This window comes from Malaya genurostris, chromosome 2 (assembly GCF_030247185.1).
Source record: "Malaya genurostris strain Urasoe2022 chromosome 2, Malgen_1.1, whole genome shotgun sequence".
NCBI lineage: Eukaryota > Metazoa > Arthropoda > Insecta > Diptera > Culicidae > Malaya > Malaya genurostris.
In genome coordinates this window covers 207,951,351-207,970,071 of record NC_080571.1, presented here as the reverse complement: position 1 = coordinate 207,970,071, position 18,721 = coordinate 207,951,351, and the positions used below count along the sequence as shown (strand labels likewise).

General features: G+C 35.4%; 1 protein-coding gene across 1 annotated transcript; it reads right to left on the bottom strand.

The window, feature by feature from the left end:
* Positions 1–7,841: 7,841 nt before the first annotated feature.
* LOC131429106 (glycerate kinase) lies at positions 7,842–9,886 on the bottom strand. Its single transcript, XM_058593155.1, has 3 exons — positions 9,790–9,886; positions 9,512–9,596; positions 7,842–9,450 (listed from the first exon to the last, which is right to left on the bottom strand). The coding sequence occupies exons 2-3, from the start codon at positions 9,523–9,525 to the stop codon at positions 7,842–7,844; spliced, it is 1,623 nt and encodes a 540-aa protein (XP_058449138.1). The 5' UTR covers positions 9,526–9,596; positions 9,790–9,886.
* Positions 9,887–18,721: the final 8,835 nt, after the last annotated feature.

Below are 18,721 nucleotides of genomic sequence, written 5' to 3'. Positions count from 1 at the left end.
CAAGGCACTTGGTACATGCACACCCCATAGAATCGTATCTAAGGTATGGAAAATGTTTGCATGGTCTTCAAAAATTAACGATTCTTGTCAAATGTTATGAATTTTGTTCTTGACCTCCTCTTTTAATGATACTTGCTACGCTTCCTCCCCTATAAAAATATCTAAATAACTATTTCTGAAGAGCAAGAAATATCTGTTCCAAGTGTGATAGCAATCCGTTCAGTAGTTCCGGAGTTATGCCGTTACAAACATTACACTCCCTCTTTTAGAGGCACTAACTACACCCTCCCCCAACCGAATATCCTTATAATCATATCTAAGTTGTGCAAAAAGTATCTACGGTCTATAAAAAGTACCGAATATCGTCAAATTAGATAATCTTTTTAATGACCCCCTTTGTTAAGGACACTACGCTACGCTCCCTCCCTCCATAAAAATATTCTTATTACCATCTCTGAAGAGCAAGAAGTACATGTGTCAAGTTTGATAGCAATCCATTGAATAGATTCGGAGTTATGTCGTTACAAACATTACACCCCCTATTTACATCCACCCCCCGTATAGTCATATCTAAGGTATACAAAATGTTTCTATGGTCTTCAAAACGTATCGATTCTTGTCAAGTTATATGAATTTTTCTATGACCGCCCTCTGTTAATGACGCTTGCTACACTCCCTCCCCTATAAAAAATATCTAAAGAACTATCTCTGAAATGCAAAAAGTACCGATGTCAAGTTTGGTGGCAATTCGTTCAGTAGCTCCGAAGCTATGGCGTTACAAACATACAAACTTACATCGATTTTTATATATTGTATAAGATATAGGATAGGTGTATCGCTGCAGCAAAATGCAACGCTTCGCGTATTGTCCACCGCGCATAAAACTTTTCCAATAGCCGGCGCAGTAGGCGTCGTTTTTTTCATTGCTTGTTTGAATTTGAAGAAATCGAGATGCGTCAGTCGGTGTTGAACAGTCGTTCGCACCGCACGCGTATAGCTCTTGGCTCCTGGAATTTTTTTCTGGCTACCTAGAGTTTCATTGATTCAAGGCTTCAGTCTTTTTCAAGGCTACCTGAATCACTAACTAAGTGACTAAGTGATACAAAGAGTGATATTAGAGTGACTAAGTGATACAATGAGTGATATTAGAGTGACTAAGAAATTAATCAGCCTTTTTTAAGGCTAGCTAGGAGTCTAATCGAAGACTAATTTAGCCTAGTTAATTTAATTTAAAATTTCATTAATTTCAAAAATGCCTGCGTCCAACCGGAAAGGCAACAAGCCTAAGGCTAAAAATAATTCAATACGGAATAAATCACAATCCGTTATTCAACATTTTTCTAATAACATTCACGATCTTATGGAATCTGAATGTAAAAATAAAAGACAACGGACGGATTTCCCTTCCGCTGATCCTATGCCGTCTAACAATATTTACGAGATTCTTCCTGAATCCGATTGTAGCGACATAGAAGAAAATTCTTCAAAAATTCCCAAAATGGACGCTTGTCGTTCTGGGAAGAAACATCAATCTATGCCACCAGTGACGGTGATGATTTCCGACTTCAAAGCATTCCGTACTGAGCTTTCTACTTTTCTCCCGGAAGTAAAAGTCTCATTTCAAATCGGACGAAGAGGAGAATATCGAGTCTTGGTGAATGGATTGGAAGATTACGAACGTCTTATTCGATATTTGTCCGAGAAACTTCATAAATTTTATTCATATGATATAAAATCAGACAGACCCTTCAAGGCTGTCTTGAAAGGATTATCAAATGATCAAAGTATCGATGAAATTAAAAATGAACTAAAAGAATTGCTTGGTTTTGCCCCTTCCCAAGTAATACTTATGAAAAAAAAGAGCGAATGGTACTTCTAAACCACGCTCTGGAATTTCCCATGAACTTTAACTAATACACTTCAATCGAAGTGATGTAAACAATTTGAAAACTTTAGAAAAAGTACGTTTCATTTCCCACATTAAAATTCATTGGGAACATTATAAACGGCATAATCGTATTGCAAACTTAACGCAATGTCGTCGTTGCCAAGGCCTCGGTCATGGAACCAAAAATTGTCATATGGATATACGGTGTTTGAATTGTGGTAAATCGCATTCGAAAGACGATCGTCCAATGAATGAAACCACTGATAAATTTTCATGTTCAAATTGCAATGGAAATCATAAATCCAATTATTTGAAATGTCCTGTCAGGGAAAAAATTTTAAACGCTCGTTCGCTACGACAACAAGTCAAATCAACGACCTTAAATTTACAGAACATACCTGAAAATCAAAAAACCGTTACAAATGCCACGCCTAATTCTTCTAAGGCACTGATTTCTTCGAAACAAAAAACAGGTACGCCTGCCAATTCGTCTTCTAACGAAAACAATTTATTGACAGGTAGATCGACCTCGTCATCATCTTCTTCTAGTGTCAGTTATGCTGGTATATTAGGTAGAAATCTATCACCTATTTCTTCTAATGTAAATAATCAAAACACAGGACCGCCTTGCAGTTCTTCTTCTAACGAAAACAATTTATTAATAGGTATACCGGCCAAATCATCTTCTTCTAATGGCAGTCTACCTACAAATATTCCTTCAATGCCATTCGCTTCTTTAAATGAAGTCAATTTAGGCGATATAACTGAAAATAAAATGATCTACCTACAAGATCTACTTTTTCAAATGATCATCCAAATGAATTCGACTTCATCACTTTTTGAAGCATTTCAAATCGGATGGAAATTTGCAAATAATATTATAATGAATTTAAAATTTAACAGTGATGTTAAATAATTATTTGAATATTTTAAATTGGAATGCTCGATCTTTGAAATCGAGTGAAGATGAATTTTATAATTTTCTCAAAGTTCACAAAATTCATATTGCCATTGTGACAGAAACTTTTCTTAAACCAAATGTAAAATTGAAAAGTAATCCACATTATGTGGTTCATCGATTTGACAGGTTTACTGGAATGGGTGGTGGAGTTGCCATTTTTGTCCAACGGCAAATTAAACATCGAATTTTACCTTCTTTCAATTCTAAAGTTATTGAAAGCTTGGCAATCGAAGTTGAAACCATTCATGGAATTTATTTCATCGCTGGAGCATATTTGCCATTCCAATGCACCGGCGAACAATTTAATTTCTTTAAAGGCGATTTGCAAAAACTCACAAGATATCGACCGAAATTTTTCGTAATAGGGGACTTAAATGCTAAGCATGTCCAGTGGAATTGTACGCAAAATAACAGTAATGGTAAAATACTTCATAATCAACTCTCAGCTGGTTACTTCACAGTTCTTCATCCCAGTAATCCGACTTGTTTCTCTTCAGTGAAAAACCCGTCTACAATTGATCTGGTTCTAACAGATCAAAGTCACATTTGTAGTGAACCGATTACTCATGCTGACTTTGACTCAGATCATCTTCAAGTAACATTCAGACTTTCCAACGAAGCTATAATTAATCCAATTAGTTCTATTTTCAACTATCATAGAGCTAATTGGTTGGATTACAGATCTCACATTGAAAATCATGTGGATCATGAAACTATTTTAGAAAATTCTGCGGACATCGACACAGCAATTGATAATTTGAATCATTACATTATCGAAGCTAGAAATCTTTCAGTTCCCAAAGCTCAAACTAAATTAAATTCTCCTATCATCGATGACAATCTTCAACTGCTCATTCGGTTGAAGAATGTTCGTCGACGACAATATCAACGTTCTCGTGATACTGCTATGAAAAACATAGTTAAGGATTTACAAAAAGAAATTAAACATAGATTTACTCTTTTGCGAAATGAAAATTTCGCTAATGAAGTTGAACAAATTAAACCATATTCTAAACCTTTCTGGAAACTTTCTAAGGTTCTTAAGAAACCTCAGAAACCAATTCCTGCTCTCAAGGAAGGAAATCAAATACTTCTTACAAATGGTGAAAAAGCTCAAAAACTTGCTCAGCAGTTCGAGAGTGTCCACAATTTTAATTTAAACGTTGTGAGTCCTATTGAAAATGAAGTCCCACTGAAATATGATCATATTTCAACCCAAGTGTTATCACACGATGACATTATTGAGACGAATTGTGATGAAATTAAATCAATTATTAGGAAACTCAAAAACATGAAGGCTCCTGGTAATGATGGAATTTTTAATATTCTTATTAAAAATCTTCCCGATGTTGTCTTGAGACTCCTGGTTAAAATTTTCATGTGTTTTTCATTAGCTTACTTCCCAAAAAGATGGAAAAACGCTAAAGTAATTCCTATCCTAAAACCTGATAAAAACCCAGCAGAAACATCAAGTTATCGCCCAATTAGTTTACTTTCTTCTATCAGTAAACTTTTTGAAAAAATTATCTTGTTGAGAATGATGACTCATATAAATGAAAATTCAATTTTTTTACCAGAGCAGTTTGGATTTCGTCATGAACATTCAACTACTCATCAACTTGTCAGAGTAACGAACATGATAAAAGCAAATAAATCTTCTGGGTTATCCACTGGAGTTGCTCTTCTAGACATAGAAAAAGCATTCGAAGGTGTTTGGCACAAAGGTTTAATAGCAAAAATGTCTGATTTCCAGTTTCCTATTTATTTGATCAAAATGATTCAAAATTATTTAACTGATCGTACTCTTCAGGTCAGCTATCAGAATTGTAAATCTGAATTGCTACCCGTACGAGCCGGTGTTCCGCAGGGTTCGAGTGTAGCTCCAATCTTGTATAATATTTTCACTTCTGATCTTCCAAATCTACCCGTTGGTTGTCAGAAATCGCTATTCTGTGACGACACAAGTCTGTTAGCCACAGGTAGAAATCTAAGAGTGATCTGCAGTCGCCTACAAAGAAGTTTAAATATTTTCAGTGATTATCTGTCAAAATGGAAAATTAAACCAAATGCAGCAAAAACGTAATTAATTATCTTTCCTCACAAGCCAAGAGCTTCTTTTCTTAAACCAAACAATAATCACATTCTAAAATTGAATGGCTTGGAATTGACATGGTCTGATTAAGCTAAATACTTAGGTTTAACGTATGACAAAAAACTCACTTTCAAGGATCACATTGAAGGAATTCAGGCAAAGTGTAATAAATATATTAAATGTTTATATCCTCTTATAAACAGAAATTCTAAGCTCTGTCTAAAAAACAAATTGTTAATTTATAAACAAATTTTCAGACCAGCCATGCTTTATGCAGTACCAATTTGGTCAAGTTGTTGTTCCACCAGGAAGAAAACGCTTCAAAGGATTCAGAATGAAATTCTGAAAATGATTTTGAAGCGTCCTCCCTGGTTTAGTACAAATGAGTTACACAGACTCACAAATATAGAACCATTAGATGTAATGTCACATAATATTATAAGCAAATTCCGACAAAAATCGATGCAATCTTCAATTGAATCGATTCGCTCTCTGTATCAGTTAGTAAGTTAGCATATAAGTTCCTTTTCCCCATTACACAATACAAGTAGGTTTAGAATTTTCCCTACACAAAAATCTCAGAATTGCGGAAGCAAACAATGTCCTCATGGTAATAACCAAATCATATATATATATATATATATATATATATATATATATATATATATATATATATATATATATATATATATATATATATATATATATATATATATATATATATATATATATATATATATATATATATATATATATATATATATATATATATATATATATATATATATATATATATAATAGGGCTGAAAAGACACCACTTGTGGCTGAACACCCAATTTAAATCTTAATAATTTAATTTTAACTCATATTCCAATAAATAGTTATTTAAAAAAAAATCGAGATGCGTTATCGCGTGCTGTCAGTGTTAGTGCCACTAGTGATAGTGGTCACTGTTTTCGTGACGTTTACTGCTTCCGTAGGACCGGAAGCTATTCCCAGCGATTCAACGTGGTCTGCAGTGTTTTTCGTTTAAAACTTCATTTCATAGATTTTTATTGATATTCACATGTGTATGTGTGTGTATGTATGTGTGGATGTGACAAATAATATCACTCTATTTTCTCAGAGATGGCTGAGCCGATTTTTCCCAAACTCAGATTGAAATGAAAGGTCTTATAGGTGAATAGACTGCTATTAAATTTTATCCCGATCCGACTTCCGGTTCCGGAATTACAGGCACCAAAAAAAGGAAAACAATAGTCAGACACGTTTCTCAGAGACGACAGAACCGATTTTCACAAACTTAGATTCAAATGAGAGGCCTTTTGGCCTCATAGCTCTTGAATTTCATTTAGATCCGATTTTCGGTTCCGGAATTACAAGGAAATATTTGCAAATTTATGAGAAAATTCGCACTCTACTTTCTCGGAAATTTGTAACCGATTTTAACAAACTAAGATGCAAATAAACGGCAGCAAAATTCTTTAAAAAGTCCCCGAAAAAATGATCCAGATCCGACCTCCGTTTCCGGTATTAAAGTGCAAATAGTGAAAATTTTCAATTTCATGAGAATTTTTTCACAAGCGATGGCGAAACGACATGCACATTTTCTTAAAACTTACTGGTAAATTCATCTAGTTGGCAGATCTTATTAGTTAGTGGTGCTCCTGCATGATTATCCGGTGCACCGATAATAGTGAAGCAAATTTCCAAAAACGGAATTCACTTCGGATTCTTAGTAACGGTTTTCATGTATCATGATTCAAATTAAAGCTCTTGTTTTAAAAGATACGGTGAAATTTCATCCAGATCCGATTCCGAAATTATAGGGCGATGAGTGTCAAAACATTCAAATCGTCATTCAAAATGACGATGCAAAACTGGTACACGTCGGTACGGAAGAAGAAAACACCATCGGCTTTGATCCGTCTTCCGCAGCGTGCTTTGTTAAATTTCGTATAACGAGCATGGTTGCAACATTTAAATTTATATTTAGCAGGTGAAAAATATGTAAATCTGTAAATCATTTATTCAATTTTTACCTACTTGCTAATATTATCACAAAATCATGATAACGATGCTTTTCCATAAAAGTACACTTATTGCCTTTCTCATTTATTAAGTTTATGCAATTAGTGGAAATTGGCCCGGATGGCTAACAGATCGGCTGAAAAGTTCGTATCGTTTCTATGAGAGGGCGCCACTAGAATTAAATCCATACCATTTTCAGTTAGTACCAACCTTCAAAAGATACGTGTATAAATTTGACAGCTGTCTGATTATTAGTTTGTGAGATATTGCATTTTGAGTGATGTTTGTTATTGTGAAAAAAATGGAAAAAAGGAATTTCGTGTGTTGATGAAACACTATTTTTTGATGAAAAAAAGTGCCGCCGATACCAAAAAATGGCTTGATGAGTATTATCCAGACTCTGTACCGGGCGAAGCAACAATTCGTAAGTGGTTTGCAAAATTTCAGTTTCAGTGCAAGGTTTACCGTAGCGAGTAGATTGTTCACGTAACTGACTTGTAATCAGCTGATTCTCGTAAGTTACCAGCGATTTACAAGGATGTCTCCCGTCGTGTCCAAAAATCACGCAAGACAATTGTGACAATCTGACATCACTGACTGGTTCTTGACACATGAGCACGGGGCGACGTGACTAGAACGGCAAGTTATCCAAGTATCTCGAGAAAAAATTTTCATCAGTGCAGAGACGCTTCGGTGTTGGAACACTGCGAGTAATTCGGTGAAAGTAAAGTCTTTTGGCCTATAAACGAAAAATACCTAGCAATATAGCCTAAACCCCATCTATCGCAGCATCTTAAAAAAAAAACGAAGGAACCCGAACCAGAAATCGAATTTCGGATTTCCGTTGAATCTTAAACCAAGTAAAATGTCTACTTTGTTTTATTAATTTTCAGTCTAGATAGCGGAATATACAGCATATGTATATCCATTACATTAGTTCCAGTATGACCAGTCACAATATGGTAGTTTCCGTCCTGCACCATTCGATAGAAGTTATAAGAATCATTATCACTAATAAAATCTTCAACGGTTTTATCTATACCCTGCTGAAAGTATTGCTCAATGACGCTTGCTTTGCCAATGGCACCGGCTGCATCGGTAGGACCATCAATACCGTCTGTTCCGGCTGAAAGTAGTATCACATCCTGTAGCAACTCTTTTTGCTGGAAACATTTCTGACTAAATCGTAGAGCCAGTTCCTGATTTCTTCCACCAATCCCGTTTCCCTGCACGACGACAGTAGGTTCCCCTCCTGCGACTAGTAAAATATCTTCTCCGTTGCCGTTGGTTAGCAAATCCTCCAGTTCACTGACTTTCGATTGATCGAAACAAAGTAAGTTTTTAATGTGATAGATTTGCTTTGAAAAACCCAATTTATCGAGTTCCTGGGAATGAAACCGAATGAAAGCCGTTGCTAATTTGATGTACGCCTCGCTAAGATCTTTGACGTTGCCTTGAACTCTGTTTGATATTGCCATCGCATTCAATCCAAATTCCTTAGCTTTTCCAAGAATGCAATCAATAGCAGTTATGTTTGATCCTATCAAATGAATCTTTCCAGTCAAATGTTGCTCACTCAAATTAGTCTCAGTGGCATTGAGCACTTGCATCACGGAATCAGGTAGAATATCAACCAAATTATACTTTTCCAAGATTTTCAATGCATCAATATTTGTGGCACAGCTTTTCACTGTTGGTCCACTGGCAATTAATGGCAAAGGGTCACCGATTATATCGGATATCACAAAACTAATCAAATTGAAAGAATTTTCCGCTGCTAGCGCCAGTTTTCCACCTTTCACATTGGAAAGTTTTATCCTCACTACATTGAGTTCGTCGATAGAAGCCCCTGCCGCCGCGAGTTTTTTTATTACCAATAATTTTTCTGACAGTGTAATAGGGGCAGTTGGAAGCGATAGTAGCGCAGAACCTCCGCCCGAAACAAGTACGCATAGCACATCTTCCCGAGTCATACTTTCAGCAAGTTTCTTAATTTTCCTAGCAGCATCAATTGAATCGACGTCTGGAAGATTGTTTCTAGCACACTCAAGCACCTTTAACCTAGTGGAACTGTTCAGTTTGAAGTCTTCGTCGTGCTCAAACCTTTCTAGAGTTCCTACAGGAATGCTGATAATACCACTGTGCAGTCGATCGCCCAGAACTTTTTCCAACTGAACGGCCATTCCGAGGACGGCCTTACCGAAACCAACTAAATGGTATCGTTTGCCAGGAATTTGAAGCTGATCCGAAACATCACCATTTGCAAGGAAACTCTTGAACAAAGTTTTTGGTTTTACGGAATCAACTGCACACTGAAAGAGTGCGTTCAATGTACACTGCATGGCTGGTGTCACGTGGTGTTGCAAGCGATATCCAACTGATTTCAGTTTCGAACAATTTCGAAGCCACGATATCATGAGTATGTTCGGGTTTTGAAAACTGAGTTTGAGTATCAGCACTTTATACAGATTTAAGCATCTAAAACGTGAAATAAAATTGATAAGTATATTATATTATTCATTATTAATGTCGCAGTTACCTATGAACATACATTTACTATTACCACTATTACACGTGAGAACAAAAATTTCTTGGACTGACTCATCTAAAATTCTGTCGATTGCCTAAAATCGAAATGGTTTTAGTCGGATGAATATACTCTATAAAACTACAAATTAAAATTGATGTAATCTTACGAAAATTCAAAATAATCAACAGATAACAAAACAATCACTAATGTATCAATGCAACTAAAATTCGTTGATCTAACTAAATCGGTTTCCCCAAACACACAGATTAAATCACTATCTAACATACCAAAATAGACAATCACAGAAGCAATCCGATTTAATCGCTAGATTGATAGGAATTACTCGAAGAAACCCGGTATTCCGACATCGTCAGATGAGCGAATAATATTCAAACTGTCAAATTTTATTACAGGGTTGGGATGTGGAACATTTCCACAAACTTCACAGTGGTGTGAGGCGTCGTAAGAACGAACATCGTTCATTTTCGAAGAACGAGAAAGCTTTATTAACTTCATGCTCACAGCACCACCTGACTGTGAACTTACCGACTAAAAAGCTCACCGAGCAAAATTCTCATCTTTCAAAAACTCTCTCGCAGCGAAAAGCTCATCTCAAATGAATCCCTATAAAAAATATACCCAATGCAGCGCCTCGCACCCTAGTGGTGGGAATCATAAAAACTGGAAATCAACGACCAAAACGGAAATTCTACTAAAACCAATATTTCTGAAAATAAAGTAATCTATTGCATTATACCAAGAATTTTCATTAAAACTAGAAAGAAATTTATATATGCTATTATATCTGATTTTTTCTTATTTCAAATAAATTAATTATATTTTTTATTTCAAATCAAATAATCAAATAAAATACCCAAGCTGGCATACTGCTGAAAAGGTTGCTGTTATATTCAGCTATCTTCAGGTATAGTGGTTGCTATGGGAAAAGTGTCGCAAACGGTAGAAAAGAAAAAGGAGTCGCAAATGGTAAATACTATAAAACTACAAGGATCAGGCCCATGGGGTTGTTCGAGCCATTGATGTGGAACAAGGCAACCAAAATTTCTAATGATCTACAATCAAACAGTTCAATCTATCGTCACACTTTTGAATTCGCAAATGCATGAGAGTCTGCTTAGATTGAACTTTATTAGGAACCAAAACCGAACACGCGAACCCAGAATATAGACTTTATTTGTCGTGATTTGTATTTGTTTTGTAGCCGACAAAATTAAACCAATAGCCCAAATATATGCAATTATATGTTTGTACACGTTACGGATATCGATATTCAAGCTTGCGATACGGATATCGATATTTATGCTTCTCTTCGCCAAACTTGTGTTCAAGTTTTGTATGCAAGCAGTTATTTTTAAAGCGTTTCTCTACCACTACAACCATTCTGCGATTTCGGTTGAAGCGAGTTTCTTATTATCAATCGAGTTCATCTTATATAAATTGGAAATTAATCTTATGCATTCCAAATTTACCCTGGGGTAGTTGTCAATTTCTCAGGCGAAACGACATAACATGGAATTTCATCCGAACTTGCATGACACAAGAGCATACTAATTAAAGCTTCAAATCGTTTTATGGCACTTTTTGTCTTGCTGTCTAGCAACAACCTACCTCTGGCATGCTACACGTAGGACTGAAACGTTAGCAATAATTTTGTTTCTATTTATAGATTAGCGTGCATCCAATAGCTTCGCTTTTGCATCGTTTTACCAAGCAGAGCGATGCTTTCCCTTTGATATATCGCTTACTCCTATGATATATCCTTACTCCTCGACTATGGCAGGGAAATCCAGTATGCCGGAGTTTTTTGCAGACAGAATAGGACACTGCTAGCTATTAATCAACTTTTCAATGATACACAATTAAAAATACATGCCTATGAACATTCAAATCAATACGTAGAAATAATTCCAATCAAATGGTGACATAATAATTTATATAAAATTGACTGAGCTGTAATTGTTCAAAACCTGACCACATTTCTACGTTTATTTTTCTTGAGTTTCTAGTCTGCACGCCTATATAGAAAACAAAAATGTGTTCCACATTAAAATGTTATTCTTATATGTGAATGTGAGATTTGAAACAACATAAAAATGTCACATTTCATCGAAATATTTATATAATAGATATATAATATAAAATATTTATATTTATATAATATATGAAACATTTATATAATCACCGCGATTCTTAATTACGTTCGAATCGGACTATTTCGATTGAATATTAAAATTTGCATTCGATCGAGCGATGCTTTTGTATGGAAAAGTGGATCTCGATCGAAATACAGAATGAAAAATTTCGAAATAATCCGATTCGAACGTAATTCAGAATCGGGGTTATTATATAAATATTTCGATGGAATGTGACATTTTTATGTTGTGTTCCAAATCTCACATTCAATTGAATTTATTAACAGCTAGATTGTTTTGTTTCTTATTCTTTTTTATAGTTTTGTCCACAGTGTGGATACCGTTTTCAGCCTTATATCAGCTACAGGCAGAACAATGGAAGAGGAAGAGCCAGGGGACGAGGCCAGCGTGGGCGCGGCCTTGTCCGTGGCAGTCATGAAAAAGACCAGCCAGTCCAACCCCACGATAAGTCTGCTGAACGTACCGATTCGCAAGGTGAAGGTGGGCCGCAAGGTGCTAGTTAAGAGTAAAGATTACTTGTTCTTAATCTAATGAATTTTGTATTGTTTCACTTACAATGATAAATTTTGTTTTGTTTCGCTTACAATGAATAAATTAATTTTAAACTATTCCTTATACTTACCTAGTTTTAAAAAGTACGGGTGTGTAATGTCAGAGACGTAACTGGATGTCGTGAATACGAATAAAACTGGCACGATTTCTTTACACTTTCGAATTCGAATTGATAGTTGATCGATTGTGTGAATTGCAAAACTTTCCTCCTTTTCGCTACTAAAATTTTCAACGATTTTTGACGTCGATTATCTCATTTCGGATTTGCATATTTCATTGAAAGAAATTATCAAGGTGCAGTACACGAATCATTTCTGTCTTTTAGAAGAATCAAATTGTGGTATTCTCTACGATATTTAGCACAGTTCGGAACATTTATCTCGAACGATTTTTTTTGGATTTTCACTTAACTGACTGATTTCTACCTTCGATTTGCAAAGAAGTAATCTTAATAGTTCTTTAGAGAGAGCCATTAGAACGGCTGATTTTATATGATGTCTACTTTTTGTTTCCTGTTTTCTTTCTCTCCAATGCAAAGCACCAGCAGCTGATGCAATCGTTCTTGCTTGAATTGAAACTAGCTTTGCGTACAAACCGACACATTCGCTCGCAGTGCCAATGATGCAAAACTGGTTTAATGCGTCTTCTCGCCTTGACGACCGTAAGGTAAATGAGAACTACGACCTGAGCGTTTGAGGTTTTTAACCAGGTTGAATGCGTCTTCTCACCCCGACCTCTGCTTTCCTCCAACGCACAAGAAGAAATGATCGATTTATAACGTTCAGTTGAAGATATGTGCCTGACTACCTCAAAATCGTCGTCCTTGCGCGAAAAACCAAGCAAAAGTAAAAAGTTTTCCGCGTTCTTTTAAAATTTTCAGAAAACTTAATTTTTGAAATGTTTGTGGTTATCTCACACTGTTCAAAATATTATCCTAAATTCCTTCTCATATTTTTGATAAAATAGTGAAAGAATTATGTTGTTGCCATTAACACAAGTCGAGATATTCACGATTAAGTTCTGCCCAGATAATTCAGATATAATAACATAACTAAATTTCTTTCTAGTTTTAATGAAAATACTTGGTATCATGCAATGGATTACTTTATTTTCAGAAATATTGGTTTTAGTAGAATTTCCTTTTTGGTCGTTTATTTCCAGTTTTTATGATTCCCACCACTCGGGTGCGAGGCGCTGCATTGGGTATATTTTTTATAGGGATTCATTTGAGATGAGCTTTTCGCTGCGAGAGAGTTTTTGAAAGATGAGAATTTTGGTCGGTGAGCTTTTCAGTCGGTATGTTCACAGAAGTCACCACCTGGCGTAAAAAATAAATTAAGCCCACGTGGGTTTGTAGGCGCTAAGGTTTAGTTGACCTATTTTTCAATTCGTTGTCTGAAGAAAGCTTCAAATTGAATTTGAACTATTCGTCGCTAAGTGTATACTTTAAACTATATATTATTCGTAGAGTAATTATAGCTATATACTACTTGTCGCTAATTGTATATTTTTTGAGCAGCGGAACAGGGGATATCGTAAACGAGTCGCCCATCAAGACGTTCCAATGAACTTATTTGAGTACTTCGAGATAGTATTGTGCAGATCCCAAAAGTGTCGTATCGTAACCGCGCTCACTATTTGGAAGTTAGTGAAACCACTTTAAGGAGAATTTTGGATGATTTGCATTTGTATTCGATGGCACGAAACCTGACTGGCCACTCATGGTCCAGTTTTGACTCGTTTGGACTTTTTTGTGTGGTTATTTGAAAAGCACGCCAGTAAGTAGGGTTACCATCTCGGATGCTTCCATCGCCCGGCAGCAATTTTTTTTGCTGTTAGCCGAGCGCAAGAAAAATATGCTTTATGCGGCTTCCGCGAGTCTTGCTGCCACTCGGTTTTTATTAATTATTATTAGGATTACTAAGGGATTGATTTAATAAGTTTAAATTTAGGCATTCGAGATAGCTTCTCAAAGTAACATTCCGGTATTCCGATCGAATTGCTAATATCTTCCTCTTGCCGGTGTTACTACTTATTCTTTTGCCAATTATATTGCACAAAGAATACCTCTATTGTTCCTACGTAATAATATTTGAATAGTTTTGCTGAATTTTATCTCTAAAAATGTAATAGTCCTTATGAGTTTCATTCGCAAAAATGGTGAAAAGGAAATTATTTGCTTTATATTTTTTAAGTGTCAAAAAGTTTCGTCTTGAAATTGACGGGAATTTCAAATTAAGATAATAGGTGAAATCTCTTTGCAATTTTGTTTTGTTTGGAGAAATTTTGTGACCGGAATTCGACTATGCTGTTCTAATAAGCCAGATGTCGTATGTAAGAGTCATGACTTGGAAGCATTCTTATTTCCGTACACTACGGCTAAATTTGTTGAAACCAGGCCCGTTCTGAGCATTTTGTTTCGGGAGGGGCCCTCAGATAAAAAAAAACCTGTTTTAATCCACCTAGTGGTGTAATGATGCCTTTCTCATATCAATTATACTATCATATATAATTCTGTGGTATTCTTCAAAATAATTTTCTTCGATTCTTAAAAGAATAACCAGAATCGGTCTGATAAAAACTATCAATTGGAGAAGATTTGAGGTCGATTTAGAAAACTTTTCACCCTTTTCAGTGATGGTATAAAATTTTTAACACACTTTACCCTATATTTCCGGATCCGGATGAAATTCAGTAATTACGTTCAGGACTTTTCATTAGAACCTAAGGACTTTTCATTAGAACCTAAGTTTGTTAAAATCGGTAGCGCCATCTATGAGAAAAGTTAGAGCACATATTTTAATTTTTTTGCACACCATAACTCCGGAAGCGAAACTCGAATTAGAATAATATTCAGGAATTTTGTATGGGATCAAAAGACCTTTCATATGAATCTAAGTTTGTGAAAATCGGTTCAGCTATCTCCGAGAAAAGTTAGTGCAAAAAACGTAACATACACACACACACACACACACACACACACACACACACACACACACACACACACACACACACACACACACACACACACGCTAGCGAAACACCGAAAGCCCAATGAGCGACTACGAAAAACAAACAAAAGACCTCCCGAACAAAAGTTGGTTTAATTCCAGCCCGGTGGCAAGGATAAGGCGCTCAAGCAAGTGCTATCGTAGTCGACATCTGGGGCATTTGATGTGCCATCAGAGCACTCAGAGTACGGTAAACTGGCTGGCCACAGTTATATGACGTCATAGCAGGGGCTGTTTATTTCATCATAGATCTTGATTCGTCGATTTTGTTCTTGGTATTTAATTGTCAAGTAGATTTACTTTGACTGTACAACTTCTGGCTCCGGAAATATATGTTGAAAATCTTCTCAACTTGGGTTAAAACTGGTTTTATTTTAAGGTCATATTTTCTGGTTTTTGACACACTATGCAAAAAGTAATACAAGCAATAATCAACTTCAATTTAATGGAATATTATCTGAGAAGACTTTTCTCTAGAATTTTTAAAACTTATAAAATGTTTCAATTTATATTATTCTACATAACACAAGTATCACAAATATAGAAGTAAAAAATTACGGCAATGAAATTTAAGAAAAATAATCGTGAAACACGTCGTTAACACATCGAAATTTAACAGTGTCATCAATTAGTATTCAAACAAAATCGATGACAGTGCTCCAATTTCCATTTGGCTATGTCCGTTTGAAGAGCTCATCAACCCATAAGACTTTAGATAATAAGATATATTTTGTAATCATTACTTTAAGTGAAGAGAATCCACTGAAAATCTTATTCGGAAACAGCGAGAACAGCAAGATGGCCTCCTTATTCCGATTCATGAAAAACGGAAACTATTATTACAAATATAATATAGCTTCTTCAACATATGTTTCCACTTAGTCTTTGCAATAAAAAAATGAGGTAATGAATGATTCAACTTTTCAATTATCATCGCTATTGTCTATTGTATTTATGAATTCTTATTGTCTTCTATTAGAGTTAGCCTATCGCGTAGATATTGTCCATGTTACTACACATTTATGCTTAACTATATTTTCAATTCAAACGAAGATGTTGACTATTGAAACGGTGATAACGAATATCCATGGGAACGATATGGCCGCTAGAGTGGGACAAAAATTGATATCAGCTCCACCAAACTTTTCGTGTTCCTTTTGGGTCCCTAAGCATCATGCAAAATTTTAGCTAGATCGGAGAAACTATATTTTCGCGCCCATGGTTTAAAGTTTGTATGGGATTTAGTATGGAGAAGTACACTTTTAACAAAAAAAATCGGCTGGAGATCAACCTATGAACTCTAAAAATCAGTCCATGTGTTATTTTCGTAGAAAATTTATCGAGGAAGAAAACTTTAGAAGACAGCAAAACAATACGACATTTGTAGAAAAAGTTATTAAAGGAAAACCGACTCAAGGTCCGAACAATGGCTCACTCCTTAATATATCTTGCACCACTGCTGCTAGTGGTGGTAATATGATTGTGCTTTCTTTTATTATGCTATAACGGTTGATTTTATTGTTTGATGTCTTTACAAAAGTTTCTCAGCTGAGTATGAGGATTATTTTTAAGTGACAAGTCATGTTCCAAAACTCACTGTAAAGACACAAAAAAGTCTAACTTTGTAATTTGAAGAAATAGGTTTTTGAAATCTTCTACAATATTTTAGATAAACTCAAATCCAAAAACTTTGCGGAATATATAAACTCTCTATCTCTTATAGTTTAGAAGATATAGATTGTACTATTTTATGCAAACAAAAAGACAATTTACATGACTTTTTGTGTCTTTACTGTAAGGTTTGGAGCATGATTTGTCACTTAAAAATAATCTTTATACTCTGCTGAGTAACTATCGTGAAGACATCAAACAAAATGGATCAACCGTTATAGCACATTAAAGGGAAATTACATCATGTTACTTTCACTAACAACAGTGGTGCTAGATATATTAAGGAATGAGCCATTGTTCAGACCTTGTGTCGGTTTTTCTTTAATAACTTTTTCTACAAATGTCGGATTGATTTGCGGTCTTCTAAAGTTTTCTTCCTCGTTAAATTTCCTACGAAAATATCATATGCGCTGATTTTTAGAGTTCATAGGTTGATCTCCAGCCGATTCTTTTGTTAAAAGTGAATTAACAAAAATCATACTAAATCCCATACAAACTTTAAACCGTGGGCGCGAAAATATAGTTTCTCCGATCGGGCTAAAATTTTGCATGATGCTATAGGGACCCAAAAGAAAAACGAAAAGTTTGGTGGAGCGAGAAAATAAACATTTTCATCTTTTTCCCATACAACCTTGTCCCACCCTAATGGCCGCATTGTAAGCGATGAATTGAAGTCCGCTCTACATAATGAACGTTAATTTTTTTTTCAATAGCATAGGTCAATCGATGTTATCAGTCAGTAAATCGAAAACAAAGAGCGACTAAAGAAAAGCTCATATATTTCAGGAAACGAATTGGTCGATGAGAGCAAGTGTAACTCCTCAACAGTGCTGTAAAACTTCGTTCAATTCAATTGAAACCGAATGTGAAACACCCTACCGATCTCTCTACTGCAGTAAACTTCACACTCCGGCAGCATTCAGTTCTTCAATCGATTCTCTTCAAATCAAAGCTCAGTTTAACCATCGTCAGTTGATCTCTTGAAGTAATATCTCTTTCAATAGTGTGAGAGCGGCTTTCAAATGAGGTTTATGTAAACATTCGAATTGGTTCAAGATAATGCATGAAAGACAAACCAGATAGCTGAAATATCAATTACAGAATACACATAAATTAATAGCTTCCTCCTCCAGTTTTCATTTTTAATACTTTACTCCATTTATAATTCTATTCACTCGAACTTGCTCGCTACCAAGAGCGAAGACTGAGCAGGAGATTGACTACTTGGCACTTGAAACTGAGCAAGCAAAACTTCAAATGGCTAGGTACGATTATTCAACTGACGATGAATTCTGGGAACTTCACTTGAAAATGGGAGCAAAAGTCATGTGAATTTGTATCGATATGCTGACGGTTAGTGGCCATTAATTTCATTTTCATCTAATATCATTCGGTTGAAAATGGAATTTTACCGCACTGCTCCTCAATGTATACGGTGATGGTCTTACAAGTAAGTTGTCGTCTGTACTTAATACCCCGTCGTCTGTACTTAATACTTAGAGCCCCGACCTGGAAGGGTTCATAGTGTCAGTAGGACCGTAAGGAGTGTATCGAAAATAAGCTATCCACAAATTTTTCTTTCATATTATGATAAAAAACGATATTCTATTCAAACTAAAAATTTATCCTTTATTATACGAGGTTAAACTTGAGCATAATGAAAACCGGAAGAAATTTATGTTATTCCTTCACGAATTTTCGAACTTTTGATCGAACGCTCTTCATCAAGTTCCGAACAAGTGTTGCATCGCATTTTTTGGCCGCTTAAGCACAAATTTTTTTGAACTCCTGCATGTTCCCAGCTGCCTTAC